This window comes from Aythya ferina, assembly GCF_964211825.1.
Source record: "Aythya ferina genome assembly, chromosome: 13".
Classification (NCBI taxonomy): Eukaryota; Metazoa; Chordata; class Aves; order Anseriformes; family Anatidae; genus Aythya; species Aythya ferina.
In genome coordinates, this window is record NC_140311.1 from 10,409,768 (window position 1) to 10,432,474 (window position 22,707).

Consider the following 22,707-nt stretch of genomic DNA (forward strand, 5'->3'; position numbering starts at 1 on the left):
GGTAAAGTGAACAGGCTGTCCCTTTCTCACAATGCAAATTGTAGATTGAAAACTCTCTAGGCTATACTCTGTGCTTGTAATTCCCAGTACTCCACAAAACATGCTTAAAAAAAAAAAAAAAAAAAGAATATTAACTGTATGTCTTTCAGAGACACGCTTTTAAAGTAAACTACAGGTTAGTATGCACAGACAAATCATTACATTCTTGGCCCCACCAGAGTCCGTAAGGCTTGCCATTTACCCTCAACAAGGTGAGAATTTCACTCTGACTTTTAGCAGTGTTTGGCCAAGGGACCCTGTACCATTCAGCCTGCACAGCCTTAACAGCAATGCGCTCCCCAAAGTCCCCTGCATCTTCCAGAGCCTCACGACCGTTCCAATACTTTTATTTAATCCAACAATAACCTTTAAATAAATGAAACAGCATTACCACAAACTGGTCTGAATCAGCAGCGTTAATCCCCCCGCCACAGGAGGCCCACATAGATGTGATTTGATCTCTCCTTCCAGATGGAACCAGTCTGAAATCCACCAACACAATCAATGACAAAACATCCTCCAACAGACGCCATCAGTGCCTCTGTATAGGTACATGAATGGCTGCAGACATACTATTTTCTAGCTCAATGAATAAAATACCTGCTGTTTTCTCAATATTTGACCAGTTGTTTCTCCATCGGCTTCCCTGAATAAAACAATTAAAGTTGTTTTTAAACCCAGTAATACCTAATAGAAAACCTTACTTCACACTCTGAATTAAAGACACATTATAAATCCTTTACATTTGACTAAACGGATGGAAATTCAAATAAATGACTTGCTGCCATAGTCCAACAGATCAATAAAGACATCCTTGCAGGCAGTTTATGGCCATCTATAACACCATCTACTAATGTTCTTAGAGCCATCTAACACATGTTCAACATGCTTAAATGTCGGCTCACGCCTTCCGGAGTCATTACAAACAAATAGCATCATCCTGTCTCCAGCACATACCCACCAGCTTCCCTCAGGGCAGGGATGAGCTGCCTGACGTTGGCAATGGCTCGGTGCAGGTGCCTGATGTAGGACTGAAGCTCTGAGTTACTCCAGTACAAATTTCTGGCATTAGAAGTCCTCCATAGGGGTTCATCCTCCTATAAAACTCTCACCCTTTGTGGAAATCTTTCTTCTTGCCCACATACATGGATATATGGAGGGGTTAGTGGGATGGACTCCTCACTGAAAACACACAGCAAGCTAAGGCACTACCTAAAGAGCGGCACACAAAGCAGAGTGATAAACATCTTTCCCTCCCCAGTCCCTGCAGCCCAAGGACTTGGTTATTTCCCCTCCGGAGAACCCAGGAGCCCAAGGACAGCTTCACTACGATGCTCAGCTTCGGCTGCACAGCTCCTTCAGGGACCTGATGCCGTGCTTGTCCCCTCCACCTGGCGATGGCTCTGATGGTCCTGAGGGACACGGCGCTGACCTGAGGCTCAGGTGCCATTTCATGCTAGAAATGATCAATCTTTTCACAACGGATTTCTGACCCCTCCAGAATGTTTGTGATATCCCTGAAGCTCTGATACAAGCTTGTTGCCCTAAGCAAATTCATAACTTATTTAAAAGAAGACTTTCACCCTTAGGCGTAGCTGTCAAGCCTGTACTCCTCACTCGCCCTCTGATGTGTACATGCCTTTACGCGCGGAGCTCCCTCTCCCTCTGCTCTGTGGATTTAAGCAGCAGCACCAGGGATTTCTACATGAGAAAGGAGAGCATCAGGGGCTGCGCAAATCCACAGCAAAGCTGCCTTCAGAGAACTGCACTCGAGGGGAAGACAACCTTTCTTTTTTTTTGTATTTGTTCATAGATCTTAACTTCAGAAGTTCGACAAGACAGAGCAGGGTCCCCATTGCCCAGAAAGGTAAATAGAAGAAATTGCTGTTCAGGCTATGCCTTGGCTTCAAATTAAAACTCATCAAGGAATCTCAGCCAAAGACAAAAATCTGAGATAAGACATTGACTCTTTCTTAGAGAAAATCCAATTCCTCCCTGGAGTAATCAGTGCAAGGCATGAAGTCAGATCAGAGAGAAAAGATGAGAAGTTCGGAGAGGTGAACACTTGGAGAGAAAAACAGGGTAAACACAGTCCTGAAATCCTGGAAATCACAACGAAACACACTGGGTTTGTCATCTGGTGTTTCTCTTGCACAAACAGCAGATCAGGAAACTGTTTATGATGCAAACCGTATGTAAGTTCACAACACAGGTGAAAAGACAGCATCCTGGTGAGCAGAGGAGCCAGAGGGCCTTGGTTACTGGGGATCAGCTCTGCATCAACAAGGAGCAGTTTGGGAATTTTCCTACTCTGTCTCAACCCCTCCTCTTTGATGGTCACACAGCTGACAAGCTCCTACCTGCAGGTCAGGACAAAATAACAGAGGCATGAGGATGCAACACACTGAGCACCAAACGTCACTCAGGTGTCTCTCAACCTAAAGAGAGCCACTCTCAACCCAAGACCAAAACTTTTTGGCTGTCAGCACTTGAATCAGGGAAACACAGGTGGCAGAACATGGATCCAGATGTTTCTTGCTTGCTTAGAGGCCGTCATGCAAACTACACCATCATCAAAAGAAGAGAAGACACCACACCACGGAAAGAAAACAGGAAAAAAAAAAACAGTTGAAGTGCACTTCAGTTACAGAAGAATAAAGGGAATACATCAGCAGGATAAATATTAACAGGTGGCTACAGATCAAAACCACTCACAGGGCAGAGCTGACGAAACAAACCCAGATAAAAGGCACCAGAGGCCCGTGGTGGGCAGCCCTGATCTGAGTCCTACTGGCAGAGCCCAAATCCTGCCTTACCCAAAGGGTGTCTGTGCTGAGCCCAGCAAGGGCAGGGAAATGCTGACACAGTGCCATGAAAAGCAGCCTGGTGGAGGTGAGAAAAAGGAAAAGGCGGCAGCCATGAGCCCAGGCTACTCTCTCATCCTGGTATACCCAGATGTGAAGACACAACGTGGGGCTTCCCCTCTGCTGGGGGACCCACTCGCTGCCAACCCTGAGGCCAAGGAAGGGGTGCCGTGCCCTGTCCCCAAGAGAGAAGGGACCAAGGGGGCCACATGCCTTGTTCTCCTTGCAGGTGCATTGCTTTAATCCAGTTGCCCATGTTTGCTGGTCCTGGTAAACCCCACGATCTTCAGAAGGCTCCTAACCCTTGTCACAGCACTGGGACACAGGGCAGCAGGATGCTTGTCCTGCCATTGCTCCTCCAGCAGGACCAGGCCAGCCATTTGCAGGCCCCAGAAAGATGTGGAAGCTTTTCAGGCAAATACTGAGAGTTATGCTGCAGGTGATGCTGCATCCAGAAGGAACAACAATCATCAGTAGCAGCTCAGCTGCTACAAATTGCCGTTTAATTGCAGCAAAGAAACTGGCTCATCTAGAACGTTTGAAGCCTATCTTTTCCAAGAAAATGACCAGCCACTCTCTCCTTGTGGCAGAACCTTTTCCTCCTTGGCAGCCCCTGGAAAAGGCCAACAGCTTTCTAGAGTCGAGGCTTCCCTGGTCACCAGTATGGAGATTTTGTCCAGCGCTGCTCCACATGTTCTCAGGACCTCAGCCTCACACCAAACACCGCAGACACTGACACCCTCTCCAAAGCAGAGATCCTCTGGCTGAGAGAAGAGAAATCCCTACCCTGCTTTGCAAAGAGCTAGACACACACAAGGTAGGTGTGTTTAGGTTACAACACAGCATACCCAAACTCCACCAGTTAGGAAATAAGGCTGCAGGAGGTGAGAGCTGCACAGGGATCATCGCTGAACCCCAAACCACCCAACCACAAGCACTACATCCCCTCTCATGGTGCCAGGTATCCATCTGGCTGTGTAAGGGTTGCACATCACTCCTTGCAGAAAGCAGCACAGGAGCATAAAGGGTTTTCTGTGCATCGTTCTCAGTGGATCACCCAGTGCCTCATCACTCACATCCCACTCCCTGAGCACCCTTTATTTTCAGCTATAGGATGCCTCTCCCTTTGTCTGCCATTTCTACCTATTCCTCCTGGCCACATCTCCTGCCTCCAACCCTCACAAGCAAGGCGAGCTCTGGGTTCAAAGCAGAGACCTCTCTGCACGCCGGCTCTGCAGGGAGCCCCAGCAGCAAAGAGAATTTGTGGGCTATAAATAGATGCCCCTCGCCACGGCCCCGCAGGGCCAGGACAGGATCCACATGAACGCACAGATCCGGACCAGGAGGGGAGGCCAAGGCTGCCCACAGAAACTCTCTCAGCAGGAGATTTTCTTCTCCTGCAAGGTTGGCCGTGACAGCAGATGTCTGCATCCCCTCGGGGTCCTTGTCTGTTCCCCTTCTGACTTAATAGCCCATCTGCACTGTGTTTTCTCAGGGGAAAGACAGGTTATCTGCTGAAAGTTCCTTCCTCTCCAAGCCCCATAATGTGACCTGTTTATAAAGCTGCCCCTTTCCCAAACCCAGGCTGTAGTTCAGTGGTTGTGGGACCAAACTCAGCACAGGACTCGGCCCTGATCAGAGCAAGCCACCAGGCAGAAACAGGGAAGAAACTTTCTACCAGCCATATAAGACCTCCTGGTGACACAAGTGGTGGTGTCCCCACTGCTACAGGGTTGTCCAGCAGAAGGAGGGGGCTGACAGATACCTTCTCCCTCCTGGCCAGGAAAAGCATCCCTCTTCTTCTAACCTCAGTGTGTGCTCACAAACCTCAGCGTGCCATCAAGACTGCGAGGACTGCTGGTTCGAGAGGATGCCCTGAGCCCCATCCCAGGGCCAGGCACAGCACAGAGGCACGGGGACACCCTCCTGCAGCCCCGGGTGCTCCGAGCAGGCTCAGCGCCGCTGCGCTGCGCTCCGTGCCGGCGGCATCCCGGTAGGCAGGGGAGCGCTGGCATGGCAGCTATTAGAGTGGGTGGCAGCAGATGGTGAGAACAGAGGGGATAGGAAAATAAATACAAAGAGGCTATCTTGAGGGGAGAAGTCACCACATCAACACTCTGTTGCTTACACAGACTTCTCCCAAAGCCTAAACAAACATTGCTCAGTTCCCGGCGTGCGTGGAGGAGGCTCTGCTGGGTGCGGGGGCAGGTGCCTGGGCACACCCAGCCCCACAGCCTGCTCATATCCTGACCTTTTCACAGGGAGGTCTGTGACAGGAAGCAGGGAAAATGGGGCCAAGAAGTGAGCCTGCATGTCCTGCTGCCCTGTTACCCGCTATTTAGGCCAGTCCATCCTTCCATTAGCCTGGCCCCGGCACAACCCCACCATATCTGCCCTTTTCAAATACCAAAGCAAGACTGCATGGTGTTAAGAGATGCTTCCTCCTGAAGTCCTCACAAAGAAAAGCAAGTGGAAGATATTCCCAAGGGAAACAGCAAGAGCCTGGTGCTGGGTCAACATGGGTTGCCCCCTGCTATCTACAGGCAAGCCAAGGAACTGTGCAAGTCACCAAACCACCCAGCAACACAATGCTAGTTGTGCTAATCTGGAGGAAAGCAGTCCCTTTCCCAGTTTTCACATAACCTTGGACAACAGAAACTCACCTCATGCTAACAATCACCCTAGAACTGCCAATTGACCCCTAAGCCTGCAGCAAGATACTTTCTGCCCTTCTGGCCTCCAGAGCCCCCCAGGCCTGTAACCTTTGTCAAAACTTCCCACCTGGGTCTGCCAGAGTGCTCCGTGAGGGGAAATCAGAGGTGAAAGCACTCTTTGAGCGTGCAATGTCTGGTTCAGGCAAAGGCAATTTATTATGTTAAGCACATTATTAAAGGATCTAAAGCAACAGAGCAGAGATATTCCAAGAAAGGTTTTAACTTTCCCAGCAAGGGGGCTCCTGGGAGTCCTCTTGTTAATACTTTGCACAGGGTTGTCTGCAACCAAGCCTACAGTGAACATAAATGCCCCCTCAGTCCCCTCTCAGAACTCGTTTCAGTTAAATCAATACAGCCATCGGGGAGACTTGAGGAAGCAAAGCTATTAGTGGGACCGCAGTTAATTCTGGGGGAAAGAAACAAGCAACAAAAGCAATAAAGCTGATGGATGGCCTATGCAGATGCTGTAACCCTTTCCTGGCTGGGCTCTGCAGCATGGCAGCCTGTCAGAGGTAAGGATGCTCACTGGAAAAAACCCTTCTTCCCCAGATTATGCATGGTTGCTGCTTGGGGCCATAGCCATCCTGGAGAGATGTGAGCAGAGGGACAAGGCAAGGGCAGGAGAGGGGACTGGGCAGAGGTGCAGCTGGTGCAATTCCAGCCTGTTACTACATCACCAGAGCCCCCATCAGTATGCAAGGGAGAGAGAAAGCTCATTCCCAACCCCCCTTGGCAACCTGGCCTTCAGGGAATGGCAAACACATTGCAAGTCCAGCTCTGTGTGGGAATCGCAGCCCAGCAATGCACCGGGAGCAACATCTTCCCATAGCTTTTCGCTCCATATGCTATGCTAGGTGCGTGCCATAAGCATTAGAAGTTAACCACCAATGTTTTTGCTTTCTAAAGCACAGCACACCAAAGAGCTCCCTAGAGAGTGGCTACATAGGAAACACCTGAAAGGACATCAAAAGAGGCTGTGCAGCAAAGCCTACGGTCTAAAACGTAATACCAACACGAGTCAAAGGTTCTAGAGACTAGTAGTGTCATAATTTAGGACATCACAATATCTATTAAATTAGTGGAAATAAATAAAATCCTATTTGCTCCATCTACAGGCCTATCAATGTAATGTCATAGCAGGCCACAACATGCATGGAGACTTGCACCACTCTTCTCACAAAACACCAGTGAGATAGCACAGACCGAAATTGGGGAAACCAGCAACAGACTGGCTCTAGCACTGAACCAGACTCTTCTCCCAACAGGGGCAGACCTGTTCAAGCCCCCTGGGCATCTGTCCTGAAGCTATGTGGCTGCAGAGCACGGCATCGCTCCACCCAACTGACCTCCGAGTCCAGGCCTGAGGCGGTTGTCGTAGCCATCCAGCAGCCTGTCCAGGATGCGGGTGAAAATGGTGATGTTATCTTTGCTGTCATCAATGACGTCGGAAACATGCTTCTGAGAAAGCCTGGTGCATTTGGGGAAAAAAAGAGGAGAGAGAAAAAAGCCATGATCAGAAGAGAAACGTTCTTTATATTCTCCGAGCACTTATAGAAATGAAAAGACACTTATCTGTTCCCCAGCCTGCACCGCAACAGCCCCAAATTGCAGGATGTGGCACATCTGTTGATAGGACCACATGCACAGGACCCTCTGCAGGGCTCCTCAAACCAACCTGCCCAGCCTTAGGCTGCCCCTAAGAAGGATGTTGTAGGAACAGAGGCTCCAAAACCTCAGGGTTACCCGAGTCCTGGTTTCTCCTTGTAGGAGGCAGAGTAAGAGGTGCCAGTAATTTACCCTATCAGCCCACTTCCAAGTACTCTGCTCCTGGGAAGAGGGAAGGGAGGCAGAAAAATTGAAATCGGTAAAGCAGGATGGGAGGCTGAGTCCATCATTAAAACTGTGAACCGTTTCTGCAGTTTGTTGAACTTTCCCTGTTTATAAAATCAAATGAGTTCTCATGTACCTATCTCCACTCAGCCCAAGAAGCCCAGGAGCCCCAAATAAGATGATTTCCTTGGGGCATTTTCTGCCCCGGGTGGAATAAAATAAGCAGCAAATTTCTCAAACAAAACTCATATCACCAAACAAAATATCCAATGCAATTTTGCAAGCCCAAAGGGCTCAAATAGTAAATTTGCATTTTGTGTCTCCCTCTCAATCAACGGAAAAGGAGCCCATGGAGCCTAGTGAAAACAGCTGCTTCTAAAAAAGATTTTGGACAGCACAGGGTATCAGTGCTGCAGCTCCAAGCACAGCTTTTCCCAGCAGAAGTAGCTTTTGGGACTAAAACTAATGGAAAGGCAGAAAATTAAGCAACAGAAAACCGAAAGAAGTAAAAATCTATAGAGATGCAGAGATTGCAGGGAAGATGGAGAAGGGAATAAAACAGACACCGATTAATAAAAACAAGAAAGAAAAAAAAAAAGAAATAAAAAAGAAATAAAAAAAAGGCAGAAACCTACATGACAATGGAAGAAGCCCAGCCAACCCCCAGGTATAGATTTTGCTCTCCATTTTTCTGTATGGGAGGCATGAGCAGCCCCAGAGCACAGAGCTCACTCCAGCCCACGAGGCTGCCTCAGCATCCCCTGGCAGCTTGTGGGGTGCTGCCACGGGTTTAAGCAGGAAAAAGCAGGGACCGAGAAGTAATTATGGAGAGAAAAGAAAAGGGGGTGGGGGTGAGAATGTCAGTGAACCAGTTCAGAGCTTAATCCTGCAGCATCCCATCTGGTTAGACCAACCACCCCTGACACTCTGGGTCCATCTGCAAATACTCTGCAGAGGGCTGAGAGGGTGACAAGAAGCAAAGCTGGATTGGAGTTCTCTGTCAAAATGTTCTAACAGAAAACCAAGCTTCTGTTAGATAAGGGACTAAAAAAATGTTTTTAAAAAAGAAAATGGAGGAGGGAAGGGTGTGGGTAATTTTAGAGTCAGGCTGAATTAATGTTATTTCAATTAGTGACAACGTGCTGAATATTTCATTTGGGGCGATTTTGACATTAATCAGTCAATGACCAAACACTGTGGGAAATTGCTTTCCAAGTGTTTGAGGTTTATTTCTCTGGGGACCAGATCCCTCTTCTCCTGAGGCTTCTCAGTCTGTAATTTTTGGCAAACCACTATCTGTTCTCATGTTGAGAAGTGGCCAAGCCAGGAAGCTCAGCCTCCAGAAGCAGGCGTGAAGTGCTCGAACTGCAGCTCCCATAAGCACGGGGCAGGGTGGGGAAACATCCCCCAGCCCCAGTGCAACCAAATCAGTTCTGAAACATCAAAACACCCCTGCTATTATGAACTGCATTGCAGCCTTTTTAGACTCACTTGAATCAAAACACGGTTTTGGCTTTGCACCTGAAGTTGATCATAAAGCAGAATTGAAGGATCTGCACTCCCTGAAGGTAAGGAGGATTTTAAGGAATTTAACAAATGTCTACAGTAATTAGTGAGGTTTCAATTGTGTCAGCTTTCACTAGATGTCATGGTTAAAAGCAATCTGTACCAGAGTATGCTGATGGGTATATAACCATCTATAACTTATGAATAGCTAGCATGCTCATGAAAGCTCATTCATTAATGTTTTATAAGCTATCTTTAAAAATTACCCATAATATAAAGAGGGAGAGGACAGATTTTTGTGAAGGAACTCCTGGCAGAGGCTCAGCAGCGATGGGAAAAGTGAGTTTACAAATTTCAAAGCCACTTTAGCTTAGCCTGACATTTGAGGCTTTGACTTGAACGCGAGCAGCGTGGGATCAGCTGGGGAGGCACCGTGGGAGCACGGTGCAGGCAAGGAGAGGATCGAGGGGCTCCGGCAGGGGAGAGCCACCAGCCCCACTGAAAAACTCAGAGGAGCTGTGCAGAGGTGTGTGGCTCATGGTTTAAAACCAATTAAAAGCCTTTAGGCAGAGAAGACAGTTTTACAGCAAATTTAATTAGGAGAGGCTCGAGGAAAAGTCATTGCCTCACCGCTCATCCCCGTGCACATGCTCTCTTGAGAGCTGGCTGCCACGCTGGCAGGTTAGTGTCTGAAGAAGGGGCCCCTCGTATGTGATTTAGGAAATGAATCCTGCAGCAGGGATGGCAGGTGACAAGGGAACAGCAGCAGCCATCAGACGACTGGAAGCGAAAGGTCAGCAGGAGGGAAGGGGGAGGCAGTGACTGCAGCTGTCCCCCAGCGGCCAGCACCACGATACCAAGGTCAGCATCTGCACGTCCAGGCATACACGGGATGCATTTGTTTATGCAAAATTGGGTGCAAGCAGCTGAAGTGGTAAGAGCCTGCAGCTGGGCAAACAGCTGCATGCAGAGGGGGCACGGGCAGAGCACTGAACCAGGACATTTGTTCCTGCATGAAAGTCCTTGAGTGCTGTTGGACTTGTACAGAGCAGACATTTGTGTCTGTACACTCTGAAGATAATTTTCTAGTTCTTTTATAGAAGCCACAAATTATTTGCATCTCTCCCCCTCAGCTGTGCCACGGAGGGACCTGCCACACTTCCTCAAAGGGCTCTCCAGGCTCCCCAAGTCTCAGCAGAGGCTCAGGCAGGACAGGAGGAGGGTTGCCAGGCTTGTCACAGTCTAACAGCCTTTCACCCATCCCTAGAGGCCAAGAAGAAAGGCTGGTGGCAGTGTCCAAAGCCAGAAGGTCTCGGAGGAACCAGGGGCAAGGCTCTGCATTTATACTAGGGCACCCAAGGAAACAGATTTCTTAGTATTTTACCCTGGACTGCTTCATCCAGGCACCAACTCAGATATATTCAAGCATAGCAAGGAGACTGCAGCCTTAGCCAAGGGCCTTGGCTCTCACCACCTTACCCAGCATCGGCAGGGAGAGCAGCAAGCAGGACCAGGACTCCAAGGCCAGTGAGACAGACAGACCCCCTTCCTGGGAGCCTGGGAGCCATGGTCTCGGCACACAGCCACTGGGTCTTCACAACCTGGGCACAGAGGGGAAGGAGAGAAGAGGAAAGATGTTATTTATTGGCAGGAAAACGATCATGTTAATTCTGTTTTTCCCAGCGGTTCATGCCTGTTGGCCAGAATTCAGTATTTCTGGGGTCTCCAACGTGAAGTCCCAAAGGCCCCACAGGGACCAGCAGCACTGCCTGCAGCACTGCTGGCCCTGGAGAACCTTGTGTGGGGTCAGAGCCAGGGGTGTCCATACATAGAGCTCTCCAGGGGCTTTGACACCTTCCAGTCACTGCACAGTTTCACTTCCAACACCTCTTTTTACACCCATTTATTTCCCCTCCTCACCCCATACACCCAACCACCATGCCCCCTTGCAGCAGCTCCCTCACCTCATGCTGCTTGGAGACACATGTACAGCAGAAACAAGTCTTAAGACCCATTTTTTCCCCAAATGTCTTTCTGGACAGTTAGGTCCTCATTTAATTCTGGTAATGACGCCACCAGAAACTATTATAAAGTTTGGGTATTGAGGCCCAAGCAGTGGGAGTGTTCAACTGTACCACGCGTAGCACACGCAGATTTTTCATTAATGCTCAGTTTTCCTTCTATTGTGATGTTATTACACATTTAACCACCTTTCCCCTTTTATGTACCCCATTATGTTGATGCACCTTGGAGCAGCAGCCTGTATAAATACAGCTTGTTGTGATGCCTGCCCGAAATAACACCTCCACTTGGCACAGGCTGGTCAGTGCCGCAGCAGCCAGGCACGACCATGAGCTCCCAGAGCAGCCAAGGTGCCCGAAGGTGAAGGGGACAGCTGAGCTGTGAGAGGTACTGAACACCAGGGGTGTGCAGACATGGGATCCCCCAGCAGACATCCTATACAGACCGAGCAGGGTGGGAGGGATGGACTTGGAATCCAAGTATTTGCTGACGAAGCACAAATTAGGGATTGAACATCTGCTCCGTGGGAAATTCCAACAGTTTAGGGAAGCGTGTTCCAAGTCAGAACAAGGACAGCTAAAATGTTGATGTTTCTTACGAGGCAAATCCAGAAGTCCTTAAATTAGCAGCTCAACAGATTTCGTTTCAATTTTCTTAAACTTGCATATTATACAATAGGATTTAAACACTTCTTTCTGAGACAGCTTCAAGCAGTAGCCAAAAGCAGAAATCCAGTGCTCTCTTCCCCCTCCCTTCCCCACACCACCACTGAAAAGACTCATTGAAATCAACACTTGCCCATTCAAATGTGGATTTAAATTAATGGTTTGTTTTGGCAGGATTCGCACTGCCAGCAGTTTTTGACCAGTACTATCCACATGAACCAGGACCCTCCAATTTTTCAGCAGTGCCTCCTGGTTCTGCAGGAACTCATATTTGGTGAGACCACAGGCTGGGAAGATCATACACCAAGTGTGGGACAGAGCAGCTGAAGAAAAGAGGACCAGAAAATGAGGCACTGAGGTAATGCAGAAAGAGATCTGGCCAGGAACAGTGACAAAAGCCACTTCTTAGTGTCTGAGCCAAGAAGCTCACGACAGCCATGTTTCCACCAGACCTTGTTCGTGCAGTTTTCCTTCATTATTATGTGAAGATGAATGGCTAATTTTGTATTTTGGATAGTTCTGTTGAAGGTGTGAGCCAAGAATAACAGGGCTGCCTGAAAAGAAGTTAAATGCATGCTCTGGTCTCATTTTAAGCATCAGGACCAATTCTGCATACCTGCATTGGGACAAATTCTGTTTTCACCACTTTTCTGAGTGACTACTTTGCCAGACATGCCTGTTTTGCTATGGATGCTCTTATGGACTCAGGAAGGACTGTGCAGCATAAAAAATAGCTTGGCACTGCTTTCTACCTCTTTCCTTTGGTTCTTGTTCCATATTTGCCTGGGGGAGTTGGAGAGAAGAGGCTCTGCTGCATTTTCCTTGCTCTTTGTCTGTTACACTTAGATGGATTGTAAAACAGACCCAGTCCTGAGGATCATGACTGACATTCCTGACTAACACAGGGTCTGTAACTGTTGGTGATGAACCCTGGTAGCACTGAGACAGAGCCAGGGCTGGCCAGGCAGCACTAGGACAGCTACAGAAGGAGCAGTTCCCCCCCAGCACTGTTGCTCATCACCCCATTACTAGACAAGCACCATCTCTGGAGGATGCAAGGAAGCCACTGCAGGGGAGGTTTTCACTCCTTTCCATAAGGCATACAGTTCTGGGGCTCTTTCAAAGCTCCTTTGTACATCCACCTTAGCCAGAGCCCAGTATTGTTGGTTCCCATAGCACTGCAGCTCCCAGCATCACCTCTGTAAGGATGGTGTATGCTCAAAGCTGCTCTTCATTTCTCTATTCCATCTGCCCATGGCTCATTTCTTAATGGCACACTTAGCAAATGCATTCATCACTAATTCTGCAGTTGCTGGTAACCTCCCCAGCTGAATCAAATGCAGATTTTCTAAGGAGCCCTGCTAACATTTTGCAGCTGGGATTAAGCAACACTTGAAGTTTACAATTCAGTACACTCTGGATTTTGGCAGGTTTCTTTACAACCAGATACCTAAAGGCATTGTAAATATACCCACTCCTCTCCAGCACATGCTGTCTGTCCAATCTCCAGAGCACCACAGCGAAACAAGACTCCCAAGAAACAGCTTTCCTCCTGGCTGTGCAGTTTTGGAAAGAGGAACTGGAAAAGCTTCCCCAAAACATCCTTCAGCTCCTGTTCCTCCTGAGGTGGGTTTGGGAATCAAAAACATGCTGGTATCTTTTGGATCAGCAAGGTCCCCTAGTACTGATGTTAACATTGGGGCTCTCCTGACTTTGTATACCAGGTCTGATCCTTTCAGCAATCCTTACTGTAGGAGCCATTAAATATTCTGAAATGCCTTCCTAGGAAAGAGTGATTAACACAGGCTTAGTGCTGACAAGGAAAAGAAAGCTCTGGAGGTGGAGAAAGAGGTAAAGCTTAAAAAAAAAAAAAAAAAAAAAAAGAGTAGAGCTCAGAGAAGGAGAATGCAGGCGAAGGAAAGTAAATGAAGAAAAGGGTCCCAAAAACCCACATGGGTACATTTATGAGAGTCACATTAGTATCTCTCCCAAATTACTGCCTCCTTGAAACACGCGCAGCCAAGGGAGCAATTTGATTCACTTAGCAATAGTCTCATCATGCAGGTGGCACTTGTGAAGCAGCAGCCCAGAGGATACATCTGCCCCTGTTACACACCAGGAGGCAGCGTGCCTGCAGCATCACCGCTGGCGTGCCCACGTGCCGTGCCGCGCACCCATAGCGGTGGCATCAGCCAGAGGAGTGCTGAACGCTTACAGCTCCCCCCCAGCCCCCAGGACCTGCAGCTGCTTGGCATCTTTGCCAAATCAGGTATCTCAGGGGCATGTGAGCAGAGAAGGGCTGGTGCTGGGAAGCCAGCTGGGAAGCAGAGGCAGCCGCAGTTCGATGGCTCAGATACAAGCACAGGAGGAAGGGGGTGATCCAGCCCCAGTTGGTGCTGAACCATCCGCCCACCTGCACAACTGAGCATAGTGCTGTATGCGACCTCAGCACCTGCAGGTTTACCCCCAGATCAGGTGCACAAGCAGCTCCTCAGAGCTGCTCCCTCCCTCATTGCACCGCAGCCTTCACAGACCAGGTCCTGGGTATTCAGGAGAGGTCCTCTGACGTCCTTTATGGACTCCAGAAGCATCCAGCCTGCACAGGCTGTGCTGTCCCTGATCCTCTGCAGACACCCCAGCCTTGAAATCGTCGCTGCCATGCCTCTTCCAGCACTGCTCTGGGTACAGCTCCGAGCCCTCCTGCAGCGATGGGCAGCCAGCAAGCACTCGGTGCAGCAGAAAAAATGCAGATGATGCACACGCTGCCCTGTGTCCCTGCTGGGGTGGGTTTGCTTCAGTTCTCAATCATTTCAGCTAAAAAGGAGGATTCCTTGGAATAAAACTCTCTCCTTTTTTGGGGTGCAGGGCTAGCAGTGAGCAGACATATTTTGTCTTGGAGCCTGGAAACAGTATTCTACTGGAAACAGTAGAATAACACTGTGGTGTTTCACAAGACCTTGGTCCCACAGGCTCTTCACATCCCTTTGTTGCAAGATGAGCTCGCTGGGATGCACACATGTGCTGCATGGTGCAGACACCAAGCCAGCCTGTACTGGAAGCAGTCCAGCCCCACTAGCAGCGCGCTCTACCTGCACCAGCTAGTGCAGAGGAAGGCTTGGTTTGTCAGCCTGGACTCTGCTTCCATCCAACTTGGCTCTCAGTTCAGCTCTGTGCTAAATAGATATACCACCAGAAGACCAAAAGCTACCACAGCATTTATAAGAATGTGAGAACAAGAATAAGGCAGCGGTGCCCCTGCCTACCTGAATCAAACTTGCTGTTTGCCATCTTAGAGAGCCAGCGCTGGCACACAGCAGGCAGCTCATGGCAGAGGAACCAGGCTTTGACTCAAACGTGAAAATGCACCCGAGAGGTGCACATTGAGCAGTCCTATAAACACACACTGCACAAGCCATAAATCACCTTCCCATCAATCTGCCACACAAGGTACAAGGCACACGTGATGGTTACCAAACGCATTGTCTGCAGCTCTGCAGGAGACACCAGCTTAAGAGGACACAAATCCAGATGCACAAGGGAAGGAAATGTAAAGGTTCAAATCAACACAGAAATTTTGAAAGCAAGCCTTAAATTGGGACTCTCCTGCAGAAGGTTGGTGATGTTGAGCAAGCTCCATGCCCAACTCTCAGCCCAGCTTTAATTTTTTCAAAATGGGAAGCCGCTTGACAATTTCTCAAAACAAAACTAATCCCAGTATTGCAGCTCTCTGCTTGAAAACACATCCAGAGGGACTGTAGAGTGACTCACACCCACAACCGCTACAGGAAACCGCTTGCACTCACAAGTGTAACAAGCCAACACTGATTCACCCACATAATTACAGGCAGACACTGATTCACGGCTACTGCAACTGCAGACAGACTGACTCACAATCAGAGCAACTGCAGACAGACTCCAGCTCCCGAGCACTACTGGAAATACAACCACGCTGACAATATCCACAGTCAGCAATCGTGTTGTATGTACACAAACCCCTGGAGAACTAGCTCGCACCCTAACCAAAGCAAAGAGCTAGGCAAACCCTTTGCTTTTTGCTGGTGCTCTTGACCTTCACCCCACAGCCATCTCTCCTTCCCCAGTGGAAGGATATCTACGGCTCTGTTGTTCCTCTCTGACCTCCTGCTTGCCAAGCAGTATTGTCAAAGGCTGGACCCAGGAGCAGAGCTGTGTGATGCACACTCACACACACACAATGCATGCGTGCACAGTGCATACAGTGCAAGACATCAGTGTATGTCTACTTCGATACCATATGTGTGTGCTAACTGTGCTGACTTTGTGTTTCCATAATATAAGTAAAAGCAAACCAAGTATAATACATTTAGCCCAGGGGTGAAGGAGATGGCAAAAGACTCACCACTGGGCAAAAGCTTGAAAGGCAGGATTATTTACTACACTCTCTGGCTGGGTATGCAATTATGTCAGCATTCAGCCTGGGTATTGTGCTACTTTTTGTAAACAGTTGGCAGGAATGCTCCTACTGAGATGAGGAGCTGGGCTTCTTCTCTAGTGTTGAGAGGGAGCAAAGTGAAGAGGACGAGGTCTACTTCAAGAAAAAGAAATGTAGGTGAAAGAATGGATTAAGCAGAAAAAGGCGAAGGGGAAGCTGACAGCGAAGTGGGACAGGTGGCAGTCTACAGACAAAGAAGAAAGGAGAGGAGAGAAGAGAACAGAAGGAGGAAAGCCGCGTGATGCAGACTGATAAAGCTCCAGAAGCGAGGAAAGGCAGCAGCCTCCCAGTGCTGAGGAGGTCTCGCAGCGGTGCAGCAAATGCGTGTGTGCATACCCCTAACACAGAGCTCTGCTGTGAACCAGGAGGAGGTGATAGGGAAAAGGTTGCAGCCCCCAGCCAAGTGTGTGCCATTGGCCCAGGTGCAGCCACAACTGCTCCAGCTGCTTGCATCTCTGGAAAAAAAGAGCAGGAGCAGAGCATTTGCGTTCCCTTGCCGCCGCACTTGTGTGCGCACGCGTTGCAGGGCACCCAGCCACCACAGACCCAGGCTGAAGGACAGGCAGACAAACTCCACCAGAACAACAGCATCACCTCAAAACAGCCGGAGATCCTTTATCCGCCGGGGTAAAGAGAAAGTTAAGAAAGACTAGACAAAACAGATGACTTGCCTGAACCACACGCAGCATCTCGTAGTTGTAGGCTGGACCTGCCTCTCCACCTGTTATTTTTCTTCTTCACACCTCCCCCAAGGATCAAGAGGTGAGGGAACAAGCGTGCCCTGCTGCCACTGTCAGAACACCTCAGGTGAGCAGGGATGAGAGCTGCTCTTACCAGTTGGCCCACGACAGCGGCAGTCTCACCAGAGGGTCCCGGATCCCCCGTTCTGCCCGAGGATGCTGCTGTGTATGCAGGCAGCCAGCGGATTCAGGAGAGAGACTATGGATGCAATTGGCCAGGGAAATGAACTATTTGCTCAATTATGCTTCCCTCATCCAGACTAGAATCATTCTGGCAGAAGGCAAAGCGAAGAACAATGGATAAACGTTGCAGTGGGGACTCTCTAATGCTTAATTGCATTACGCTACTCCCTTTAAATGATCCGTATCTCAGTCCCAGTAACTCGGGGGGGAGGGGGAAGGATCTGGAGCTCTTTTCCCCTTCCTCCCGTAGCAGCCTTAGAGACCGCAGCCCCACAAAACTCCTTTCGCCCTCCCACCTTCCCTCCCCACCCCAAGTCAGCATCAGTACCCATTAGGCCTGGCTGCAGGATTCAGGGGGAAATTTGACTTTGCTTTTACTACGCCGTCCTCCCCGATCAGCCCTTCCCCTACATCTGCCGTCCGACTCTCCGAACCGAGCTCGACACCGTCCTTTTGCAGACATTCCCCCCGCTGCCTCTTGCCCCTCTCCCCGCTCCCCAGGCGGGTGCCGAGGCACGGCTCGGCTCGGCTCGGCTCGCCCCGGACCACCACGCTCCGGACTTGCTGCGGGAGCAGAGCGGCTCCGACCCCCCAGCCACCCCCCCCGAGCCCCCACCATCGCTCTCCCCCCACCCCTTAAACCGAAAACCGATGGGGGGGAGGGTGCAGCTCCGAGGGTCTCCCCCAGCTGGGGGGCTCCGCACCGCCCCCAGCATCCCGATGCCTGCCGGGGGGTTGCCACCCATCTCAAGGGGGGAGCCCCGGGATTTTTTTTTGGGGGGGGGAGCCGCCGCGCCCCGCACGCACTCACCGCCGCCGCCGGCTGCCCCAGCGGGGGGGGACGGAGCCCGCCCGGCTCCGCACCGCTCCGCACCCCCGAGCCCCCCGGCCGGGGCTGCCAGCCGCCGCCTGCGCGCTCCTCCGGCCGCGGCGAGGGAGGGAGAGACGGATGGAGGGAGGGAAGCAGCATCCCCCCGCCTTCCTCCTCCTCCTCCTCCCCGCGCCCCGGAGGAGGGTTTAACCACCCGCTTTGTGCCGAGCTGCCCACCCCGCGGCGCGGGCGGCGGATTCCCCCACCCCAGCCCAACCCTGCCGCCCTCCCTGCCCCGAGCGGTGCCCCGGAGCTCTCCGCCGAAGCTCGGCACGGCCCCGGTCCCCGCCATCCTTTCTGCACCGGCGGATGAGCAGAGCGCGGCTGGCTGCTCGCAGCGTCTACCTGTTGAAGGGTGGGAGCTCCCCAAGGCGCTGCTGCTCTGCGAGGAGGGGGCCGGCACCCTAAAAGGCACCGCACCCCAAAGGGCACCGCAACCCAAACCCTGCCAAAATGCCTCTTCGCTGCAAGGCCCGGCCAAAAGCCCCGGTCTGCCGGCGGGGCAGGGAAGTTTGGAGCACAAGTTGGGATTGCGGAGGTTTATATCGCAATAAAACAGCATGCGGAGGAAAACAAACGCAGAGGAAGGGAGGAGGAGGAGGAAGAGAGGTTAAAATGCTGCAAGAAGTAGGCAGAAAAAAAAAAAAAAAAAAAAAAAAAGAATAGGGTGGCAGTGTCCCCGAGGAGGCTCGGTACAAGACGCACTGGCCAGGGCTGGCTGGGCTCGGGAGGTTTTGTGGAGCCCCGCGACTGAAGCTGGGCAGACGAGAGCTGACAGTAAAGCGCACTCAAAATATATTGTCCCTGCAGAGCTCTCCTTGTGAAGCACTCTGCAGGACTCAGCTGCAGCTGTGCCTGGTACATAACCTCCACCCAGCGCGGAGGAGCTGGGATGAGATAAAGGTTCATAACTGCAAGCACCACTGACAACCTCAGAAATACCTCTAGCACTTATTTTTGAATATCAAAAGTAACGTGCAAACATCCTTCACAGCAAGAGCCCTGAAAGAGGGCACAAGAACAATTAAATCCAGTCTAGGAGTCAGTTCTCTGCATTTCTGTATCAGAAAGTGACCCAGCCCTTGCTACCCAGAAGTTAGACACAATCACTGTTTTACCCTGTTCCTAAAGACCATCCCGACTTCAGTAAGATAGCAGCATTTGTTCTTATGTGCTCCTGAGCAGCAGGAAGAAAACAGACTCTTTTAAAGCAAAGAGTCAGTTCCCTGTGATCTGAGCAGTTTTTGCTAGTCCGTATATGCCTGTACCTATCTATACATCTGTTAGCAGCAGTTCAAATGCCATCAGAGTTCAGCTTTCCTCTACTAGATAGGGGCCATAAGCAAGATTTGACAAGCCTCACGACACAGATCTGAAGACCAAAATCTTGACCAAGGACTTCAGGTTGCACCAGCACAGTGCCCCCACAATCAAGTGTGACACCTCTTGGACCAGAGGATGGAGAGCCCTTAGTGTTATTGCAACACTTGGATCTCCTACAGGGCCTTCCAGCTACCACAAGCCATAAGCAATCAAGTTTCTCCAGCCCTCAACACCACACCCAGCCCTAGCCAACAGAAGCAGACAATTTTGAAGCAAATAGGCCTCCAACTTATGTTCTGGTCTGATATGTATTTTGTCTGAGCTGCAGGGACCTTTGCCTTTGAGATCCCATGCAGACAGCTAACATTTCATTGTCCTTAGACTACTTCTGCATGAATGACAGCAACCAGTGCATGGTGCGGGGCTGTTCCCATTTTAAAAAATCTTTTTTCTGCATTGGAGTCCTCCTACAATTATCTAAAGCATCACTCCAGAGAAGAGTGAGCTATGCGTGCATGCCAGCAGAGGCGCTTTTGCTGTTCTCCACAATTGTGGCAAATCATAGGATCACAGGAAAATTCACATCGGAAGAGATCTCAAGAGATCATCCAGTCTAATCTGCTACTCAAAGCACACTCAGCGAAGGAAGAGCCCGGGGAGCAACACAAGCTGGCCATACTTATTCACACCAAGTTTCTGTTTACTTCAAGGCTTTTTCAAAGGCACATCTCCTTCTGTTCCCGATTTATAGGCTTGCAAACAAGCGTTGGCAAGGGAACAGGGAAAGCTCAGAGGAAGACCCAAGGCACAGCCATTCACTTAATAAAAAACCCCAAGGACCTGGTCAACCACCTTCCTACTGGCTCCATTGGAGAACAATTGGAGAACGCTGCTGAGATAACCATGCCCAGAAGTAGGACCATGCATAGGACCTGGCTAACTCAAGAACATTTATTGCCTAGGGGATCAGAGCAGAGGAGGCCCTAATACTCACTCTCCCTCCTTTCCAAACTGACTCAGCTGCTGGCATGAGCTGCCTTGGGTAGGAGAACAGGCATGAAACAGAATCAGCGAGACAAGCATATCCGGAGACAAGTGACTCAGGATTTTAAATGGCTCATATTGAAGAACATTCCAAGATTTACAGGTTTAAGTAGTGCTAACAATAGTCACAGGCAATGGAAACCATGGTTCTCTTGAGGCCTGTTCATCCACAACCAACAGCAATACAGACTGCCCCAGGAACACCATAGCTCACACCACTCTGACATGCCTCCTCAGCTCACTCAGAGGTCTCCTCTGACACTGCCAGCAGCCTGAAATAGTCTTGGGCATGAGGCCCTTTAGTGAAAGTTGTTGCAGTTTTTTTTTTCTATCAGTCCAAAATCAATTGAAGTCCCTCCCCTTGGAGCCATACCATGCAGCAAGTTCTTGCGAAGGCAGAGAGAAGTGGCTGTGACTGGGTCAGGCAAAAGTACAAGCTGAAAAATTACAGGGATGTAGCCATACGAACAGTGAGCTGCTGCCAGCAGAGCAAGAGGTACCATACCTAAAAGCACCCTAAATTAGAAGGTCAGTGGATTGGCACACTGCAGCCCTCCCTACTCCCCCAGATGTGCTGGATTCAGGCCATATTGGCTCACACAAATCCTTGGCAGAGCAGGCACTTGTGCTCCACAGCAAGGCCTGCTTCTAGCCAGCCAAACAGCAACAATCAAAATCTCCACCAGCCAAATCCCAGCCATCACCCTTCCTGGGCAGGCTCCAGAGCTTTGTATGACCTGTGCCCCTTCTGGTTTGGCTGCAGCGATAAGGGCTGGCCAGTCCTTCCTGCCAGCTAGCCCTGCAGGGACATCACAGGAGGCCCTAGAAAGGGAAGAAGTCATTAGTTAGCTTAGGAAGTCCAGCTACAGGAGACCTTTTCTGGGAGACAGAGGGAAAGCAGCCTTATCAATAGCTGGCCTTAGCTAGCCAGAATTGTCTTGATCTTCACCCTGTTTGGAAGATATGTAACCCTGACCTGAGAGCATCAGTCTCTGTGGGGAACATCCATCCATGTAAGAGTTATAAAAACATCCTGTGAAACCAGTAAGCAGTCATCTTTTAATGCATGCCTCAATAATCAGTATTTGGTGTATTTATTTCCTTAAAATATTATACACACCCTCAAATCCTCCTTTACTTGTTGGAATGTCTACCTGAACTCTGGCACACTCCAGGAGGAGACTGCTTTGAGGCAAAACCCTTCTTAAAGTGATCAAGGTTAAACCTTAAGGCTGTCACCATATTGCTGAAGAGTAATCTCTCAAAATGGGAGTACAGCAGCCTGGGAATATCTTGCTAATAATTAGCTAAGCCTTTTCCTCCTGCCACCCTGCTCAACCAGCCAGAATAAAAGTGTGCTTAGTTTTAGGTCCATGCTACAGTGCCCTTGAACTGAATGGAGCTGCAGATTTAATAACCGCCAGCCCAGTGAAGCTGTTAGACTGGACAGGTCTTTCTGTAGGTGCAGGCTGGAGCAAGGGATTCGAGATGTCCTCAGCTCCTTGGAGGCAATCTTGTGCCATCCCCATTGATCCCAGCTCACACCCAGGCCCAGCACCCATGGGAGCAGTCACATTGCAGCAGCCAGGGCAGGTGGCTGATCCAGGGAACGGGTGATGTTCCCCAGTGCTGCGAGGCAGAAGCAGCAGTGTGTGATGGAGACATGGCCCAGTGACACACAGCTCCACACATAACCCCACATGTAACCCAACCCTAATCACAGCTATGAGTCCTATGTGCCAGCACTGCACCAGGCAGCCTCTACCAGCTGACATTCCCAGCCACCTTGAGGCCCACTCGTGCTGTGGGAGAAGCACCGAGCCCTAGGCATTAAGGGAGCAGGCTGCTGATGCAGGCAGGAGGCCATAACAGAGTGCTCGAGCTGCACATGGGGCCAGCTCCTCCACCGAAGGCTGCCAGTCCCACACATCCCTAAGGAGCACCATGTTGAAATCCCCCTCCCCAAAGGACTGGAAGAGGGAGGATCTTCCTTCCTTCACCTCCTTCCCTCTCAAAGCACCCAAGACCCTCTCAAAAACCCTCCTGGTGTCCTGCTATCCCAGTGCTCGCCTCCTTCCCCACCAAATCAGCTGCCCCTTCTCCCCACCCACCCGCTCGCCCGCTCCTTGCACCCGTAGCAGGGCCGCCATCGGAGCCAGCTGCTGCCTGGTGCTTTATTAGCTTGTCTCCATGGCAACTCGCCTACAGCTTAACTCCGAGAGACCCCTATCTCACCACAGCCATAAATCAGCCACCCGCCTGCAGCCTCGGTCGGGGACGGGGGTCACCGCTCACCCCGCACACTGCCCGGCCCCGCTGCTGCCCTCCCAGCCTCCCCGCTGGGGCTGCCCCACGCAGGCAGTGAGCACAGCAGAGCTGCTCTGCACCACGTTTGCAGCCCTCAGGCAGAGTCTAGCCGTGAGACAAAGCAGCAC

At 50.5% G+C, this 22,707-nt stretch overlaps 1 protein-coding gene across 6 annotated transcripts in view; it reads right to left on the reverse strand.

Annotated features, from left to right (window-relative positions):
* LOC311444157 (gamma-aminobutyric acid receptor subunit alpha-3-like) overlaps window positions 1-22,707 on the reverse strand; it is a 91,856-nt gene that overhangs the window by 49,726 nt on the left and 19,423 nt on the right. For 3 of the 6 annotated variants that reach the window (XM_084535108.1, XM_084535110.1, XM_084535111.1), the window contains 2 exons: window positions 10,433-10,554; window positions 6,964-7,085 (listed from right to left, as the gene is read on the reverse strand). In XM_084535108.1, coding sequence (XP_084391234.1) covers window positions 6,964-7,085; window positions 10,433-10,521 — 211 coding nt within the window. In that variant the 5' untranslated portion in view covers window positions 10,522-10,554. Of the gene's footprint in view, window positions 1-6,963; window positions 7,086-10,432; window positions 10,555-16,782; window positions 16,912-17,845; window positions 17,964-18,250; window positions 18,273-22,707 lie in introns of those variants that run through there. The other 3 variants (XM_084535112.1, XM_084535109.1, XM_084535107.1) reach the window with 3 other exon arrangements.